General features: G+C 45.5%; 1 protein-coding gene across 2 annotated transcripts in view; it reads left to right on the top strand.

The window, feature by feature from the left end:
• The window catches only part of FLVCR1 (FLVCR choline and heme transporter 1), a 34,862-nt gene extending 17,395 nt beyond the window's left edge, over positions 1-17,467 (top strand). The window contains exons 9-11 of one of the 2 annotated variants that reach the window (XR_007355675.2): positions 2,738-2,805; positions 15,402-15,940; positions 16,861-17,467. Coding sequence is in view for 1 of the 2 variants with exons in the window: in XM_048843138.2 (XP_048699095.2) it covers positions 2,738-2,805; positions 4,272-4,346 (143 nt within the window). In the remaining variant the exon portion in view is untranslated. Of the gene's footprint in view, positions 1-2,737; positions 2,806-4,271; positions 5,609-15,401; positions 15,941-16,860 lie in introns of those variants that run through there. The other variant, XM_048843138.2, reaches the window with a different exon arrangement.
• Positions 17,468-17,758: the final 291 nt, after the last annotated feature.

Genomic DNA, 17,758 nt, shown 5'->3' with positions numbered 1-17,758 from the left:
TTTCTTATCTATGTCAAAGGATGGAAAATTATTCCTTGATTAAAGAATTGTTATTAATATTTACTGCATGCATACCTCATTCTAAGGACAACACAGTAACTACATATACAGTCATGTTCCTGACTGCATCTCTACAGTGTCTTCATAAATTTAGAACATTTTACTATCTTCAAAGCATTGCAAAACATCTTAGTAAACACAAATGAAAGAAACATACATCAGTTTAAATTAGTACATAAAGCTGGATTTTTAAATCCAAAGTATGAAAAAACACACTTAAGAAATAGAGATTTTTGGATAGATTTGGTTAAATGGATTTACAGGGTGAAGTTAGTTTTGCCACTAATGTCTGTCTGTTTACAAGCCAGAATGATCGTTTAAATATGTGGGGTTTTTTAGAACCAATCAAATACATTGCTCAGCAAATAACTGCAAATCAGGCTGGAAATAAGGAATAAATTGTTAACAATTAGAGTAATAAACCATTTGAACAGCTTACCAAGGTCATGGTTGATTCTCAATCACCAATCATTTTAAAATCGAGATTTGATATTTTTTCTAAAGGATATATTCTAGGAATTATTTTGGCCTTGTGTAGTATGGCCTGTTTTATACAGGAGGTCAGACTAAATGATCACAATGGTCCTTTCTGGCCTATGAAAAGCTCCAGGTGTTTTTAATTGATTTTAATGTTTTTGGAGTGAATGACTCTCTAGTAGTTGCCTGAAGTGATCACTCTTCTAAAATAGAATGATCCAATAGTTGTATAAACAGACAGCGCACAACTTTATTTTGTGAAAAAGAGGTTTCTTTGTATGAACTTGATCTGCCAGTTTGGAGGTAAAACCACAAATTCCTTCCAGCTGCCATAAGAAAAGGGATGGAATTGCCTAGTTATGGTAGCTGCCATCACTGGCTAATATCTCATTTTCTGGAGATTTGATGGCTAGAGGGGTATTACTTACAAAATTATGAGAGTAAGGAGTTGGCTAAAATCTGTAAAACTAGTTGCTAGTGGTAGATTTATGTATCGTTGAGCTTTACTCAAACCTGATGGCTCAAGAGAGTTCAAAGTTTTATGTGCCTCATCACTACAGTGTTGGATTGCACATATCCACATGTGCAGGTGGTGTGTGTATTGGGGGTTGGGGCTCTTGTGCATATTGGTGTTTGAGTGTGATAAGAGATTTTTGCCTGTAGGTTTTACTGACAAGCTTGCAAGGCTGTCTTATAAGATCTCATGTTATCTGAAGCCATATATATGTGGGGCATAGACAATTCTACTAGTAATTGTGTTACAAATTACTTTTTTTAAAAATGTTTTTTAGCGGTGTGCTATTAATGTGCAAAACATTCATGTCTTGTAGCTGGTTTTTGAGAACTGATGAGGCATTCATTTTTTAATGACTTGTTAAATTTTTGGATGGCATTAGCATTCTTCACGTTTATTTTTTGTCTGCAAGGGCAAAACTGTCCATTATGGAATATGAGGAAAAACTAACCTTGTTAGCCAATTAGAAATACCCACCACTGAGAGTGGGCTTAAGATAAGAACCTTTTGATTATGAGGAATGCTGGATGTCAGTTGGCTGGTGAGGAAATAATAGCATTTTATATGTGTATGAAAATTTACCCTCACTAGCTTGAGTTTGATTTCTTGGCTTAGGGACCTTTTTAAAGGTAAATTATCCAATGAAGAACTAGAAATTTGTTGGTTACTGTAAATAGGCCTATAAAGCTTTATCAGCCCATAAAAGTGAATGATAGCACTGCCTCACTTTTGTAGTAATCCAGAACATTTTTGATACTGTAATAACCCTAATACTTATATAATGTGGTGCAAAGAAACTGAAGCAAATCATGCTTATGATATAGACAGGAAGTTGTTTATGCCTCAGATAGAGTGGCTTGCTCAATGTGCCACAACAAGTCAAATTCATGGTTGGAGTGTGGGATTTTTTGATCTTGGGCCTGTGCTTGGTTCTTACACACTTGTAATTTAATGCATTTGAATGTCAAAGCATGTTGCTTTGAAGAGAGGAACTGACTTGGAGGAAACTTAACTGAGAGTTATTCCTGGAGAACTGTGTCCCACTCACATGCTTTCATTCCCCAGTGGGTGGCTTGATAGCATTCTTTTCTGGTGGTCTGATGTTGAGTAAGAAATCCCTGGACATTGTGCACTCAGAGGGAACATGGGAGAGGTCCTGGGACGTGGAAGTAGATGCTTTCCCTCTAGAAATAAAACTGTTCTGCTCTTTCATATAAGAGATTCTGTACAAAAGTCTTCTATTCTGAGGGCCTTCTTCTGAGGGGATTTAGAGACATGCAAACAGCCTGACAAGACTTCATTATGGGCAGCTCTAATGTTCTCAGACTAGAGAAATTACTGTTTGGTTCACAAATTTATACCTGGGACTTACTCAGTGTACAGGGAAGTTTACATGTGTACAGGGAAGTATTTGCCAAAAGCATCAACATTCACCATGCCCCTACTGATGTCTTAATGTGGTTAAGAAAATGTCATATGTAAAAACTTGTTAAATGACTTCTGTGAGGGACAAGTTTAAAACTTGTGAAGAATATGGGTAGGTGAATAAGTCAGTGCAAATAAAGAAATCTCTTTTGAACAGGTGATAAAGTAACTGCCACATCTGTGCCATAGTGGTACAGCCAGTCTCCTGGAATGGTCGCGGTATGTGAAAGTTGGGGGTTACAAATGTTTTCTTTGTTTCAGCCTTAATCAAATCAGATTTGCGAAGACAGACTATAAATTCTGGGATTTTGAACACAGACATTAAAGCTGTAAGTGATTTAACCTTTTTTTATTTTGATTATATTATTGCACTTTAATATTAGACTTGTAATTACATGAGTATTTAACATCAAAATACAATATGTGACTGCTTCCTAATTCAGCTAGAGCAGCTGATACACTTTAGGACCTTCCCTCAGTTATCTGATTATTTCTCTTTGTAACTGATATGTGTATATCTCTTAGCGGTTCTTCAGAATATAGGACAGTGCCACCTGTGCCTTCAGAGTTTTCTCTATTCTTAATAGCTGGTATTGGTCTCCATATTGCTTGCTGCAGATTAGCCCTTTAACTGCATCAAAATTTACAGTGCTTACTGCAAAGAGCTTTTTTTAAGTGTAGGCTTAGGAGTATATGCTATACATTTGGCATTTCAGTGAAATAATGGTTTTCCCTTTAAGTGAGATCCACGTGTGTATGAAAGAGAGGCATGGTAGAGTTTCATGCCATGGTGAATTTATTGAGTGCGGTTTAGGTGTATCCCAGGGATCAGCAACGTTTGGCACGCAGCCTGTCAGGGAAATCCACTGGCGGGCCAGGACGGTTTGTTTACCTGCAGGGTCCTCCGGTTCGGCCGATCGCAGCTCCCGCTGGCCACAGTTCGCTGCTCCAGGCCAATGGGGGCTGTGGGAAGCAGCAGCCAGCACTTCCCACAGCCCCCATTGGCCTGGAACGGCGAACCACGGCCAGTGGGAGCTGCGATCGACCAAATCTGCAGACGCTGCAGGTAAACAAACCGTCCTGGCCCGCCAGTGGATTTCCCTGACGGGCTGCGTGCCAAAGGTTTCTGATCCCTGGTGTATCCCTTTGCTCCTTTTGAAGTGAGGGAAAGTTGAGCAATAAGCATTGCTTTATGTTCTTTAGTAGATCACAAGATGTGTATTCCTAGCTGTTAGCTTTGCAATATATTACATAGTCACTAGTTGTTTAAATGAGGGTAAACAGTTGAAATTTTCCATCCTGTATTTTTCTTGACCTTCAAGGAAATGAAGATGCCTTTGTGATAGATGCTGTTACAGTAAGACATCACATAGTTTTCTGCCTACTTTAGGTAATTTATGTGTACCTATAAGTTACAGCAGGATTTCCTTATTTTCAAGATCCTCCTCTACTGTATTTAAATACAGTGGGGATGAACTGAATGTTAATCTCACTAAGATCCATGTCAACACTCCATCTGTAATATAGATGGGAAAATTATATAATTTATAGGAGATCTAAATTCCATATAATTTTTAATCGTAAATTGAAGGAGGAAGGGAATCTGTTTTTTTATGCCTTTCTATTATCTAACTCAAACTAATTATTCACCAAATCTAGTTTCTAAAACAGTAATGTAGTCTAATTGGCTATATGAACTGTAGAATTTAGTGATTAGTCTCATTGTTCACTGGCAAACTGAAGTCAGGGATAGCTTCATTTGTATAACTACTTAATCCCTTAATTCTTTCTGCAGGTACCAGTTGACAGTCCTACAGAACATGAAAAGAATAATACTGAGTTAAAATACCAGTCAGAATCAGCCCTGTGAGGCAGAAGGAAAATACTGTAGAAACGCACAAGTTTCATGTAATAGTGAAGTGCACTAATTAGCATAATCACTGGATTTGTATGTATGAGTCGTAAGAATTTTGTTAGAATATTGGTGTGAGTCGTTCAGTATTACTGAATGAAGATGCACAATTCATTTTGTCTAAGGCATAAATGGTTTTAACTTTATATTGAATATTTATCATAGCTGTTTTCAAATTTGATAGTCTTATTGGTAAAGGTTTCTTTGAATGCTGTCCACCCTCCTGAAAGCAGTGCACGCTCAGAACCTCATGGTATAGAAACTTGCATCAAAAATATAAATGTCATAACAAATGGCCAGTCAGTTTTAAATGAAGTCAATACATTTGATGAATTCATTTGCGCAAAGTCACTCTTTCCTAATGCACAATCTGTTACTGGGGAGAGAGGGACTGAACAGACTCAACTAAAAGGGATTGATATTTTAACAGCATTTTTTAATATAAATGTGTTGCAAATTTTAAACCAGCCCTTCTGTTTGAGGGATCCTGTCTTTAGCACAATACCTAGAACAAAAAAATAATTGCAGGCATGAATGTGTCAGAGTGAAATCTGAAGCTTTACCTGCCTTGGGGAAAACCACAGTATATGAAACTTTTTGGTACCCCAGTACAGGCAAGGGGAAGCACTTTCTGCATGAATTAATCATAATACATATAGGGGAGACTTAATAGTGATCTATTGAATATCGAAACCCTTTCACAAAGGTAAAATGATCATAGGCAATGGAGGGCTATGACTTGCTATACCTCCATAAAATGCTTTGAATGCTACTTTAGAGAGCTGGTGTGAGAGGAGTCCATGTTTACAGAAAGATGGTGCCTTTGCTGCTGAACGCTGTAACCCGGAGCCTTGGCTCAGTCGAAGTTATATGTGTTGTCTTGTGTTGCCGGGGAAATTCCATTGCACAGGTTTAAACACCTCCTCTGTGTATTTGCTAACTTAACAGAAAATGTCTTCCATCCTTTCCATGCCTCTGCGTCATGAACTGTAATGATCGTCTCTAGTTCAATGCTTGTGTTTATCATGTAACTTGCAAACAACTTGCTTAGAAGTAAAACACATTTGTCCTTCAGTCCATACAGCTTTAAACAAATTGTGAAAGGGAAGTGCTTCATGACCTCCGTGCTCTTTGTACTGTGTGTGATAAATAAGGTTGTGATTTTGTCACACTGATCATAGAAATTATGAATTTGAATAAAGTCTGTGAAATCTTGGAAATGGTTGTAAAACATATTTGTTTATGCCCCCGGACACAGTGGCCTTGCAACCTGGTGCACAGGGTCACAGCGCTACTCAGGTTTGACCCATCTGCCTTTCTTTCCCCATTTACAGAGGGGCAGATGGACCATAGCTGATTGGTGCTGTGAGCTAAATGCACTGAGTCACAACAGCTGGAGTGGGGAGCTGCTGCTGTGGGGTGAGCTCACTCTATAACTCCCCCAGGCCTCGCCTTTCAGCACCCCTCACTATGCTCTTGCATGTGTTGATGTAACAAAAACTACATTGTTTAACTTTCTGTGACTTATCACTTTTGCCCACACCTTTTCTGTGACATTTACTGAATATTTCCATGCCCAAGTCATAGTATTAATCATAAATATAAAGGGGAATTAGGGGTTGCAACCCCTAATTCCCCAACTAATAGGTGCACTGCTGCCAGTGGAAATAACAGCCCCTGAGTTAATTGCCCAGGCTCCCTATGCATTGCATTGGGAGAGTTAGATCCCTAAGAAAGGGATTTTTCAGAAGGCAGCAAAGCGAATGGGAACCCATGTAGGCTAGCCAGGAGTGAAATGCAGAGGAAGGGAGTGGTGCTCAGGGCCCAGATCCATCTCCGTATTTATGCTTTTAACTTCCATTGATTCTGGTTGCTAGGCACTTATCTCAGGTTGGGATTCTTAGCTGTACGTCCTCTCCTGGACTTAAGCCATATCTGCCCATTCTCAGGAAAAACTGGAGAGCGCAAGAGAGGCCATCCCATTATTGCCACTGTCCCAATAGTTATGGCATCCACCTGGGAGACCAGTTTTCAAATCTCTACTTTGCCTGATTTGGAGCTGGGGCTAGAACCCCCAGGTCTTCTACCAACCAGGTGACTCCCTTACCACTAGGCTATTGGTTATTCTTGGGTGGATCTTTCTGTTAGAGCTGTTCCACTTTGTATTAATAATGAAATATTCTTTTAGGATAGAGAGAGAAAAAGTAAGAGTGACTAGTGGTCAGGGCATCCACCTGAGATGTGGGAGATCTGGGTTCAAGTCCCTGTTCCAAATCATTTGGTTTGGGGATTCAAAGCTCGGTTTTCAGCATCCCAGATGAGTGCCCTACCCATTGGGTTTTTAGGTATTCTTGGATGCACATATTCCAGCCAGCCCACCCCTAAAATTTTGACCTGTTCACCGCCTCCCTGGCTGTCTTCTGTGCAGGTTAGGCATGCTTTATCACTTTGGGTCTTGCAGGTGAGATAGATAAGGGAATGCCACATTTGAGAATCCCCACTGGGTCTTAGGCATGAGGTAGGGCTCTGAGCAGCTTGTTAGCAGCATCAGGTGTTAGGGGGCTTTGCATATGCCCACAGTGGAAACCTGCTTGATTATGGGAATAGACACCTACGGGGATAGGCAGCAGCTGAGCAGTGTTTTTGTGAATGTCAGTGGTGCTTAAACATTGGCATTAGGCGCCCAAAGAGTCAGTTAAACACAAAAGTTCCCTTGTGAATCAAACAGTTTGTGCCGTAAGCCAACAAAATGCAGGGAATGAAAATCTAACAGTAACAAATTTATTTGATGGGTAGGAAGGGGGAAAATGAAGGATCAAAGGAGGAAAGAAGGGTGAAGGGACAAAATAAGGTTGTTTGTATTGTGAAGTTTTCCAAGTGAAATTGCAGTGTTTAGACTCCTTCTTTTCCCTTTAAACACAGTACATTCTAGTCTAATGCACAGTATCCATTCTAGCATCTTAAGGGTTTCATTTCTTGTTCATTTCTTGTGAAGATTTCAAAGATTCCTGGTTTGGGATAGGGAGTTAATGCTTCTGTGTTATGTGGGCCCTGGTCTAAAAACTCTCCGTGGTTGTACTTTTAAGTGCCCATGTTGCTGATGAAAATGGGACTTAAGCACATTTTCAAATGTGCTTACCTCTGTTCAAACCAAGTAGCAGTAACTGAAGCAGTTGCAAAACAAAGCACCACATAGATTAATTCTAAGACCCTATCAGTGCTATGAAAAAGACCTACCTTGTATTAGCTGAAACTTATTGGAAATGTTCCCTTGTATCCTCTCTTATAGTACAGTGAGAGTCTACAGATTTGATACTGTTGATCATATGGCCTCTAAAAGCTACCCAAGTGGTTATTTCCAGACACAATTTAAATTCGTCCCCTTCCTTCTCTACACAATGTCTGAATGGAGAACCCTGACCTGGACCAAGGGTGATATGCAAATAAGGAGGGGATATCCTGCAACATTACTTCCAGGGAGTGTTAGAGTGAGGGTTGTGAGTTCTAGACTTGCTAAGTGGCGCTAAGTAATCTGCTCTGCCCTTTCTTTACCTAATGCCACCCCAGCTTTCCAGAAGCCCCTCAGCTTTAGGGAGTCAGCTAGCTTGATAAATGCTCTCTGTAGTTTTCTGAACAAAACCACAGGCTGAGCTGGGACTAGAACTGTGCATTAAAGATAGACAGTGTTTGAATAAGATCAGCGTGTGTTGAAGCAGCCCTCTTCCAAAATAGGCCCCCCACTCTTTTTTTTTTTTTTTTTTTTGCCAGTTATGGTGCAGGATGGAAACAGGCTCACTCTCCTGCTTTTGGCGAGATGGGGGAAAGCAATCTGTAATTCAGTTGGCATATAGATACTTGGGAGAGAATGGGGGCACCATGCTTCCATGATGCCACTCTCAGCAATTTAATTACTTGTTCCAATGTGAATTGCTCCCATGCTTTTTGATTGAAATACAATCTGGTGATACCAACATTTCCAGCCTGCACAAGCAAGATAAAAAGTTACAGAAATGTGCTTGTGGAAGCTTCCCTTGTACAATTCTGGCTGGCTTCTGCCATTCTAGAAATGGCGCAGTTTCACCAGTTCATTCCTTCTCTTCCCTCTCCACCCCCTCTCCCCCTCCCCCCAATCTAGATATTGTAAAATGCTGGTATCTTGGTCATTGTCTGCAGCTGCCGTGTACTTGTGCCATTAAAAACCTTCAGTAATACAACCCCATTCTCCCAATGATCGTCTTATTCCTAGGCTGTGCTCCTGTTTTGTAACCCCTGCCATGGGAGACCCTTGGCAGTACACAACCCATACTAAAGACCTGTCAAGAAAGATGGTGAGCACTTGAAGCTTTCAGTGATTTCAGTAGAAGGGGTAAGCACTTGGCAATCTGAAAAGCAGCCCACTTTTATTTAGGAACCCAAATATGGACATAAGGCTCCCAACTTTCAGCTCCCAGTTCGAACACTTTAGTCCTTAGCTTTCTTAGTAGTATTTAGGGCTGGTCTACACTAGGAACTTACATTGGTATAGCTATGTGTCTCAGCCCTGGTCTACACTACGAGTTTAGGTTGAATTTAACAGCGTTAGATCGATTTAACCCTGCACCCGTCTACACAACGAAGCCATTTACTTTGACTTAAAGGGCTCTTAAATTGATTTCTGTACTCCTCCCCCGATGAGGGGATTAGCGCTAAAATTGACCTTGCTGGGTCGAATTTGGGGTAGTGTGGTCGCAATTCGACGGTATTGGCCTCTGGGAGCTATCCCAGAGTGCTCAATTGTGACTGCTCTGGATAGCGCTTTTGACTCAGATGCACTGACCAGGTAGACAGGAAAAGGCCCACTGTAGCATTCATGCAGGGTTCATGCACTTGGCAACATTCAGGGCACACCCGGAGTGTTGTGTAGGAGCAGTGCGCACACGGCTCCTCTCAAGGGCATGAACCTTGGAATCTCGCCCAGATGACATGAACCGTGGGAAGCCTCCTAGGACTGGGCTCAAGGCCTGAGAGCAAGGAATGCAGTAGATAGAAATTGGTAAATAAGAATATTATACAAAGCCAGTGTATTCCTTTTATCTGTTGGAGTATGTAATGCGCAGGGGGAGAGAGAGAAATAAAAGAGAGGGTGAAAAGCTGACAGGCGGACCAGCCCATCAGCAGACCAGCCTGCTTGCTTGCTTAAAGCCTTGCCGTCTTGTATTTGCACCGCAACAACTGGCTCCCAAATGTGGGGCCCTCAGCACTCACCTCGCCCGGCAAGTATGCACAAAGAGCCTCGGGCGCCCGTGCAGGCTCTACATGCCTGGCACCTCTGCCACGACGCGATACAGCGTGCCGCCTTGGAAAGGCCCTCTCCTGCACCAATAGAGGGGCTGCCGATCTCGCCACCCCCGTCCGCTCCTGCAGCCATCCCACCCCCTGCTTCGCCCCCAGCGCCTCAATTACCACCGCCTCCCCTGTCTTCCCCACCGGAGCTGGTGTGTGATCACCATCCCCTCGTGGGGCCCCATGCTCCGGGGCCCCCCGGGGGGTTGTCAGCATCTGCTCAGGGGCTTTCGCTGGTGCAACAAATGGTTCACACAGCGAAGACTCGCCCAGATCTTACAGCAGAGGAATTAGCTGATCTGGTCTCAGTTTGCCCGATGACCTGGCAGGATGATGGCCAGGGCAACCAGCTTGCAAACTGGGTCAGTTTGCCTTACTTTTTGATCAGAGAGGTAAAGAAAGCGATTTGTGAGTTCGGCCTGACTAGCACGTATGTACGTGGTCTCCTTGAAGGGCTAGGTACTGGGTACACCCTGGTCCCTGAAGATTGGAAGGCGCTGTTGCGCATGATGCTGACGCCTAGTCAGTATGTTATTTGGCTTAGTGAGTATTGGCAGATGGCGGAACGCCAAGCCCAGGTATATAGAGAGCAAGGTGTCATTTATGAGCACTTGGCAGGGGAGGGCCCGTTTGCTACCGTTCAGATGCAGTCTCAACTCCCTCAGGCCGTCTTCCCCATTATTTCTGCCTGCGCCCAGCATGCTTTCCGGAAGGTCCCGGATTCAGGCAAGCCTACCAAAAGCTTTGCCAGTATCTGTCAGGGTGCATCAGAGTCCTTTATGGATTTTACCAACAGATTGCAGGAGGCTATCCTCCGACAGGTGGATAACCCTGCGGCAGTTCAGGAGATTCTGTTAAAAATGGCGGTTGAAAATGCGAACAAGGATTGCCGCCGTGCTCTCCAGGCGGCACAAGCCGCTGGCGTTCTAGAGCTGTCGGACATGCTGCGGGCGTGCCAAAACATCGGCACACAAGCACATAAAGCTGGGGTTCTGGCCGCTGCCCTGCGGAAAAGCGGGAAGGAGGGGAAGCATTGCTACCGCTGTGGTAAGGAGGGTCACTTTCAGCGGGAGTGCCGCTCATCGATGGCGCCCGCCCGCCCCTCAAAGAAGTGCCCCAAGTGTCGGAAGGGCTATCACTGGGCCAATCAGTGTCGTAGCAGGCCGGGAAACCGCGCGACGGGTCCCCCCCCCGAACCCAGGACCAAACGGGGGTGTTTCCCCACTCAGATGACTGTCCCTCTGCCTTAAAATCTATAGAATCCATGAGGGCGGCAACTGCCGGAAGTGCTGGGCTTGATTTGATTATGCAGGAGGACGCTGATTTTCAGTTGCCGGGGGAGGTTTGCGCCATACCTTTTACACAGGTGACGAGACCTCTCCCTGCCGGATTTGTGGGTCTGGTTCTCCCTCACTCACACGCTGGGAAACAGGGTTTTTTTGGTCATCCCAAGGGTCATTGACGCCGATTACACCGGCGTTAAGGTTCAGGTGTGGACCCATCTTCCACAGTCGCTCCCATGTGGATGGTCAATTGCACAATTGATTTTAGTCCCCTATCAGGTGCCAGCCGCAGAGGATTGAGCCCGGGGCGGAGGCGGCTTTGGATCGACGCTGTCTCAGTCGCCGCCTCACGACACGTCCTCTCAACTTGTTGCTCTAACAATGTCGCTCCGCCCCTCGAAACCTCAGTTAACACTTCTTTTAAATAATTTTCCTTTTACAGGGCTGGTGGACACTGGAGCTGACGTTACGGTGATTCGTGATCAGGACTGGCCGGTCAGTTGGCCAACAGTTCCTTCTAAAGAGTTGTGGGGGATCGGGGGTAGCAAACCCGGGCACCAAAGTTTGTCTTGGGTCACAGTCTCTAAACCAGGAGGCCGTGCCCTTGCTACAATCCGCCCTTTTGTGCTCCCTGTCCACCTCAATATTTGGGGCCGTGACTTACTTGTAAAGCTGGACACCACCCTCGATATTAATATATAATGGCCCAAAACCCTCCCCCACCCACCTTGCCCTCCGCATTACCATTGGTATGGCAATCCTTAGAGCCCGTATGGATTGACCAGTGGCCCCTTCCCCTAGAAAAACTGAAAGCGCTTCATTCACTTGTGCAACAACATTTGCATGCACAGCGCTTGGAACATTCCACTAGTCCCTGGAACACCCCGGTGTTCGTTATTAAGAAAAAATCTGGTGCATGGAGGCTGTTACACGATTTAAGGGAAATAAATAAACGCATCCAACCCATGGGCCCCTTGCAGTTTGGGTTGCCAAACCCGAATTTAATTCCTCAAACCGATCAGCTTTGTGTGTTAGATTTAAAAGATTGTTTCTTCACCATCCTCCTTTGCCCACGAGATCGTGAAAAATTCACGTTTAGGTGCCAGAATATAATAATCAGCAACCCTCTCAAAGGTATCAGTGGAAGGTCTTGCCCCAGGGAATGCAAAATAGTCCAACCTTGTGTCAACTTTTTGTGGATCGGGCCCTCGCCCCTTTTCGTGCCCGATACCCCACACTAAAGGTCTACCATTATATGGATGACATTTTGCTTAATGGTCCCCAGGTCACGGCACAACAGCTTGAATATTTGTCTCAGATTCTTGGCCAAAATGGCCTGTTAGTGGCACCAGAAAAAATCCAACGCTCTTATCCGTACCAATATCTCGGGCATAAGGTTTTACAAACCTATGCTGCCCCTGTTCGCCTGGAAGTGGTTCTACCCCAACCCCTAACCCTTGTTAAATCACAACAAATTTTGGGTCATTTAAATTGGATTCGACCCTACTTCCGTCTCCCCACATCAATGCTGCAGCTGTTGTTCGAGCTCCTACATGGAGCTCGGGCACCGGGCGCAGTTATTGCCATCACTGAGGAGCACATTGCATGCATTCGACAGATCAATGCAGTGTTGAGTCAGCAGTTTGTGGATAGACTCACTGATGTTCGTCCCCTGCGGTTGGTTCTCCTTGCCACCCCTCATACGCCTACTGCGGCTCTGTCTGTACCTCGTACAGACACAGCCGTCTCTATCATAGAGTGGATATATTTGTCTTCCACTCCTCCTTGGAACATTTATCCTTATTTAGACGCCCTGTCCGACCTTGTTTGTAAAGCCCGCCACCGTGCAGTGCAACTCTCGGGCACTGATTTAGTTGCTATTGTTTTCCCCTTATCACGTAGTGAATTTGATTCCTTGTATCACACCTCCTTGGCCTGGCAGGTTGCTCTTTGTGATTATGTGGGAGAGATTTCTTATAATCCCCTGAAAGATCCTCGGTTGGTGATTACACAAAAGGTGCCACTAATCGTACATCGTCTTAGTTGCTCTCGACCTATTGTTTCAGCTATCACTCTTTTTACTGATGGCTCTCCACATCGCGGTGTTGTCACCTATCAATTAGGTGACCCCCCTCATTGGCATTCTCATTTTACGCTGCCTCAGCGTTCCGCGCAGCGCTCGGAACTAGCTGCTGTTATTTTGGCCTTTTAATTTTTTGCTGATTGTCCCTTTAATTTAATCGTGGACACCCATTATGTTTATCAGGTAATTGATCATTTACCCCTTGCCCTCCTTACCCCTCAGGTCGATGCGGACCTTCTTCGCCTGTTTTTGTCCTTACAGTATCTCCTCACCACTCGTAATTTCCCTTATTTTGTTGCTCATATTCGCAGTCATACCCCTCTGCTTGGGCTGCTCACTGAAGGCAATGCGCGTGCTGATTGCGCGTTACGTGGTCAGGTAAATTCCCTCTTTTCTGACCCCATTGAAAGCCATGCCTTTTTTCATCAGTCTGCCTCTGTTTTGGCCCGGCAGTTTCACATTCCTGCTGATCATGCACGTTCTATTGTTCGTTCCTGCCCCCACTGTGCCGCTGCTGCCCCTACCTTTTCTTATGCCGTTAACCCCAGAGGTACCGCAGCGAATCAGCTGTGGCAAATGGATGTCACTCACGTGCCACAATTCCGCCCCATTCGTTTTTATATGTTTCCATTGATACCTATTCGGGATTCCTCTGGGCGACCCCACAGCGTGGAGAAGCCACTCCCAAAGTTATTCACCATTTGCTAGCCTGTTTTGCTGTTATGGGTCGCCCGAGCCAGATAAAAACGGATAATGCCCCAGCCTATTGCTCCACTGCCCTCTCCACCTTTTGTGCCCAATGGGACGTCCGTCTCAAACACGGGATCCCTTATAATTCCACAGGCCAAGCTATTGTTGAACGTGCAAATCGCACGCTAAAAACCTTGCTCGACAAACAATTAAAACAAGGGGAGCTGCGTCTCCGAACCTTAGGAGACATTCAGCAACAATTGCATGTCCTTTTGTTTATTTTAAATAATTTAACATTGAATACAGATCAGCAGACCCCCGCGGATTGGCATTTTCATAAGTCTGAGGTACTGGAAAGACCGCGTGTCTATTACCGTCAGCTGCCCGATCCACAATGGTTGGGTCCAGTACCTTTAATTACTTGGGGTCGGGGATATGCTGCTGTGTCTCTCCCTGCAGGACCGTTGTGGGTTCCGGCCCGGTGTGTGCGACCAGCACTGAAACAGCATGGTGTGGCACCAGGGGCTGTCGAACCCCATACCGGAGTTTCAGCTGACCTTGGAGGAGAACGCGGTGCCTCCCGGGTTGACAATGGCGGGACGGAGGAGACGTAGTGTCCCAAGCCAGCCCGTGACATGGGGAGCAGTGAAAGCATTGGTCACCGCGGCTCAACGAAGACTGGCATCAAACCAACAGCCAGAGACTCCTGAGACTCTGTTTGTGGCCATTCTTGCCCAAATCACTGCTAATTCTGTATTGATTGCGTGCCTTATGTGCCTGCTATTTCCTGTAGGGGTTGACTTGGGAGCGCCTCCTCCGTTACGGGCCTGAATGACATATAACCTATGGGAAAGATTGGCTTCAATAGCAAATGTTACCCACTTTTGTTTATTTGATTTTGTAGCAGCTGAAGAATTGTTAGGTACGTGCCTTATTCCAGTATGTCATCACCCTGAGGAAATAGGGAATGAGATGATGCTCGCTGCTTACGCGAACCCCTCTTCCCAGTACTCTGCATGGCTAATTGGGGCCCGGCCAACTACACTTTACCTTCTTGGGCTTATTTTTTGCTGTTGCTGTGTGCAATGTATTTCCTTTTTGTTAAGGCTTTGTCGAGACCCGCCCTGGCAGGCTCCACAAGTTATACCTTGTCTGTCCGGGAGTTAATTGGCTCGCAAAAGCGAATTGATGGCTACCATGAGATGGCCGAGCACAAATAAACAAAAAAGGAGGGGTGCAGCATCCTCATGCACTTGGCAACATTCAGGGCACACCCGGAGTGTTGTGTAGGAGCAGTGCACACACGGCTCCTCTCAAGGGCATGAACCTTGGAATCTCGCCCAGATGACATGAACTGTGGGAAGCCTCCCAGGACTGGGCTCAAGGTCTGAGAGCAAGGAATGCGGTAGATAGAAATTGGTAAATAAGAATATTATACAAAGCCAGTGTATTCCTTTTATCTGTTGGAGTATGTAATGCGCGGGGGGAGAGAGAGAAATAAAAGAGAGGGTGAAAAGCTGACAGGCGGACCAGCCCGTCAGCGGACCAGCCTGCTGGCTTGCTTAAAGCCTTGCTGTCTTGTATTTGAACCGCAACAGCCCGCAAACTTTTGAATCTCATTTCCTGTTTGGCCAGCGTGGCGAGCCACAGGTGAGTGCAGATCTCCTCAGCAGAGGTGACCATGATGGAGTCCCAGAATCGCAAAAGAGCTCCAGCATGGACCGAACAGGAGGTACGGGATCTGATTGCTGTATGGGGAGACGAATCCGTGCTATCAGAACTCCGTTCCAAAAGACGAAATGCCCAAACATTTGAAAAAATTTCCAAGGGCATGAAGGAGAGAGGCTATAACAGGGACCCACAGCAGTGCCGCGTGAAACTTAAGGAGCTCAGGCAAGCCTACCAAAAAACCAGAGGGGCAAATGTCTGCATCTTCTATGATGAGCTGCATGCCATTCTAGGGGGTGCAGTCACCACTACCCAACCCTTGTGCTTTGACTCCATCAATGGATTATCACGCAACAGGGATGTGCATTATGGGGATGAGCAAGCAAGCGGAGAAACTGTTTTTCCCGAGAGCCAGGAACTGTTTCTCACCCTGGACCTGGAGCCAGTACCCCCCGAACAAACCCAAGGCGGGCTCCCGGACCCGCCAGGCAGAGAAGAGACCTGTGGTGAGTGTACCTTTGTAAATATAATACATGGTTTAAAAGCAAGCGTGTTTAATGATTCATTTGCGGCCAGTACAGCTACTGGAAAAGTCTCTTAATGTGTCTGGGGATGGAGCGGAAGTCCTCCAGGGACATCTCCATAAAGCTCTCCTGGATGTACTCCCAAAGCCTTTGCAAAAGGTTCCTGGGGAGGGCAGCCTTATTCCGTCCTCCATGGTAGGACACTTTACCACGCCAGGCCAGTAGCACGTAGTCTGGAGTCATTGCATAACAAAGCATGGCAGCGTATGGTCCCAGTGTTTGCTGGCATTTAAGCAACATCCATTCTTTATCTCTCTGTGTTATCCTCAGGAGAGTGATATCATTCATGGTCACCTGGTTGAAATAGGGTAATTTTAATAAGGGGCATTCAGAGGTGGTTGTTCCTGCTGGGCTGTTTGCCTGTGGCTGAACAGAAATGTTCCCCGCGGTTAGCCACTTGGTGGGGGGAGGGGTGAAGTGATCATCCCAGAGAATTGGGTGTTTTGTGGGGGGGGTTAGTTGGGTTTGTGCTGCACATTAACCTGAAAACCGCAGCTCCTTCTTTTAAATGGCCAACCCAACAGCTATTTGGTATGGGAAATGAGGGCGCTGCTGTTTGAAACCATTCCCACATGTTATGAAGGTTAAAGAAGCCAAAAGACTGTGGCTTACCATGTCTGCCTGCAAGCTGAATTCTCTTGCCCGCCGTCCCTGTGTGTGTGATCTCTCACACCAAACTGGCAGACCCTCAAAAAAGAGGTAAAATTCAACCTTGTACCGAATGCACATGTGCTATGTAATGTTAACAACAAGGTTCACCCTGAAAGAGTCTACCTATTGTCCTCTAAAATGTGTCTTTTCAGCTACTACTCTCCCTTTTTTTTTTTTTTTTGCTCCCGCAGCTGCAAATGTTTCAATGCTCACACTGTCATCTCCTTCCCAGAGGCTAGCGAAAATTAGAAGGTGAAAAAAACGCACTCGTGATGAAATATTCTCTGAGTTCATGCAGTCCTCCCACACTGAAAGAGCCCAGCAGAATGCGTGGAGGCAGACCATTTTAGAGTCCAGGAAAGCACAATATGAACGCGAGGACAGGTGGCGGGTTGAAGATGACAGGTGGCGTCAACTTGCTGACAGAAGGCAGGAGTCAATGCTGAGGCTACTGAAAGATCAAACTGTTATGCTCCGGCATATGGTTGAGGTGCAGGAAAGGCAGCATGAGCACAGACCTCTGCTACAGCCCCTGTGTAACCAACCGCCCTCCTCCCCAAGTTCCATAGCCTCCACACCCAGACGCCCAAGAATGCAGTGGGGGAGCGGGGGGCCTCTGGGCACCCAACCACTCCATCCCAGAGGACTGCCCAAGAAACAGAAAGCTGGCATTTAATAAGTTTTAAAGTGCTGTGTGGCCTTGTCCTTCCCTCCTCCCCCACCCCTCCCGGGCTACCTTGGCAGTTCTTCCTATTTGTGTGATGAATTAATAAAGAATGCATGAATGTGAAGCAACAATGACTTTATTGCCTCTGCAAGCGGTGATCAAAGGGGGGGAGGGGAAGGTGGTTCGCTTACAGGGAAGTAGAGTGAACCAAGGGGCGGGGGTTTTCATCAAGGAGAAACAAACAACTTTCATACCATAGCCTGGCCAGTCATGAAACTGGTTTTCAAAGCTTCTCTGATGTGCACCGTGCCCTCCTGTACTTTTCTAACCGCCCTGCTGTCACTGCGCGTAATCAGCGGCTAGGCAATTTGCCTCAACCTCCCATCCCGCCAAAAATATCTCCCCCTTACTCTCACAGATAT

This window comes from Caretta caretta, chromosome 3 (genome assembly GCF_965140235.1).
Source record: "Caretta caretta isolate rCarCar2 chromosome 3, rCarCar1.hap1, whole genome shotgun sequence".
Taxonomy (NCBI): domain Eukaryota; kingdom Metazoa; phylum Chordata; order Testudines; family Cheloniidae; genus Caretta; species Caretta caretta.
This window is presented reverse-complemented; position numbering and strand designations above follow the sequence as displayed.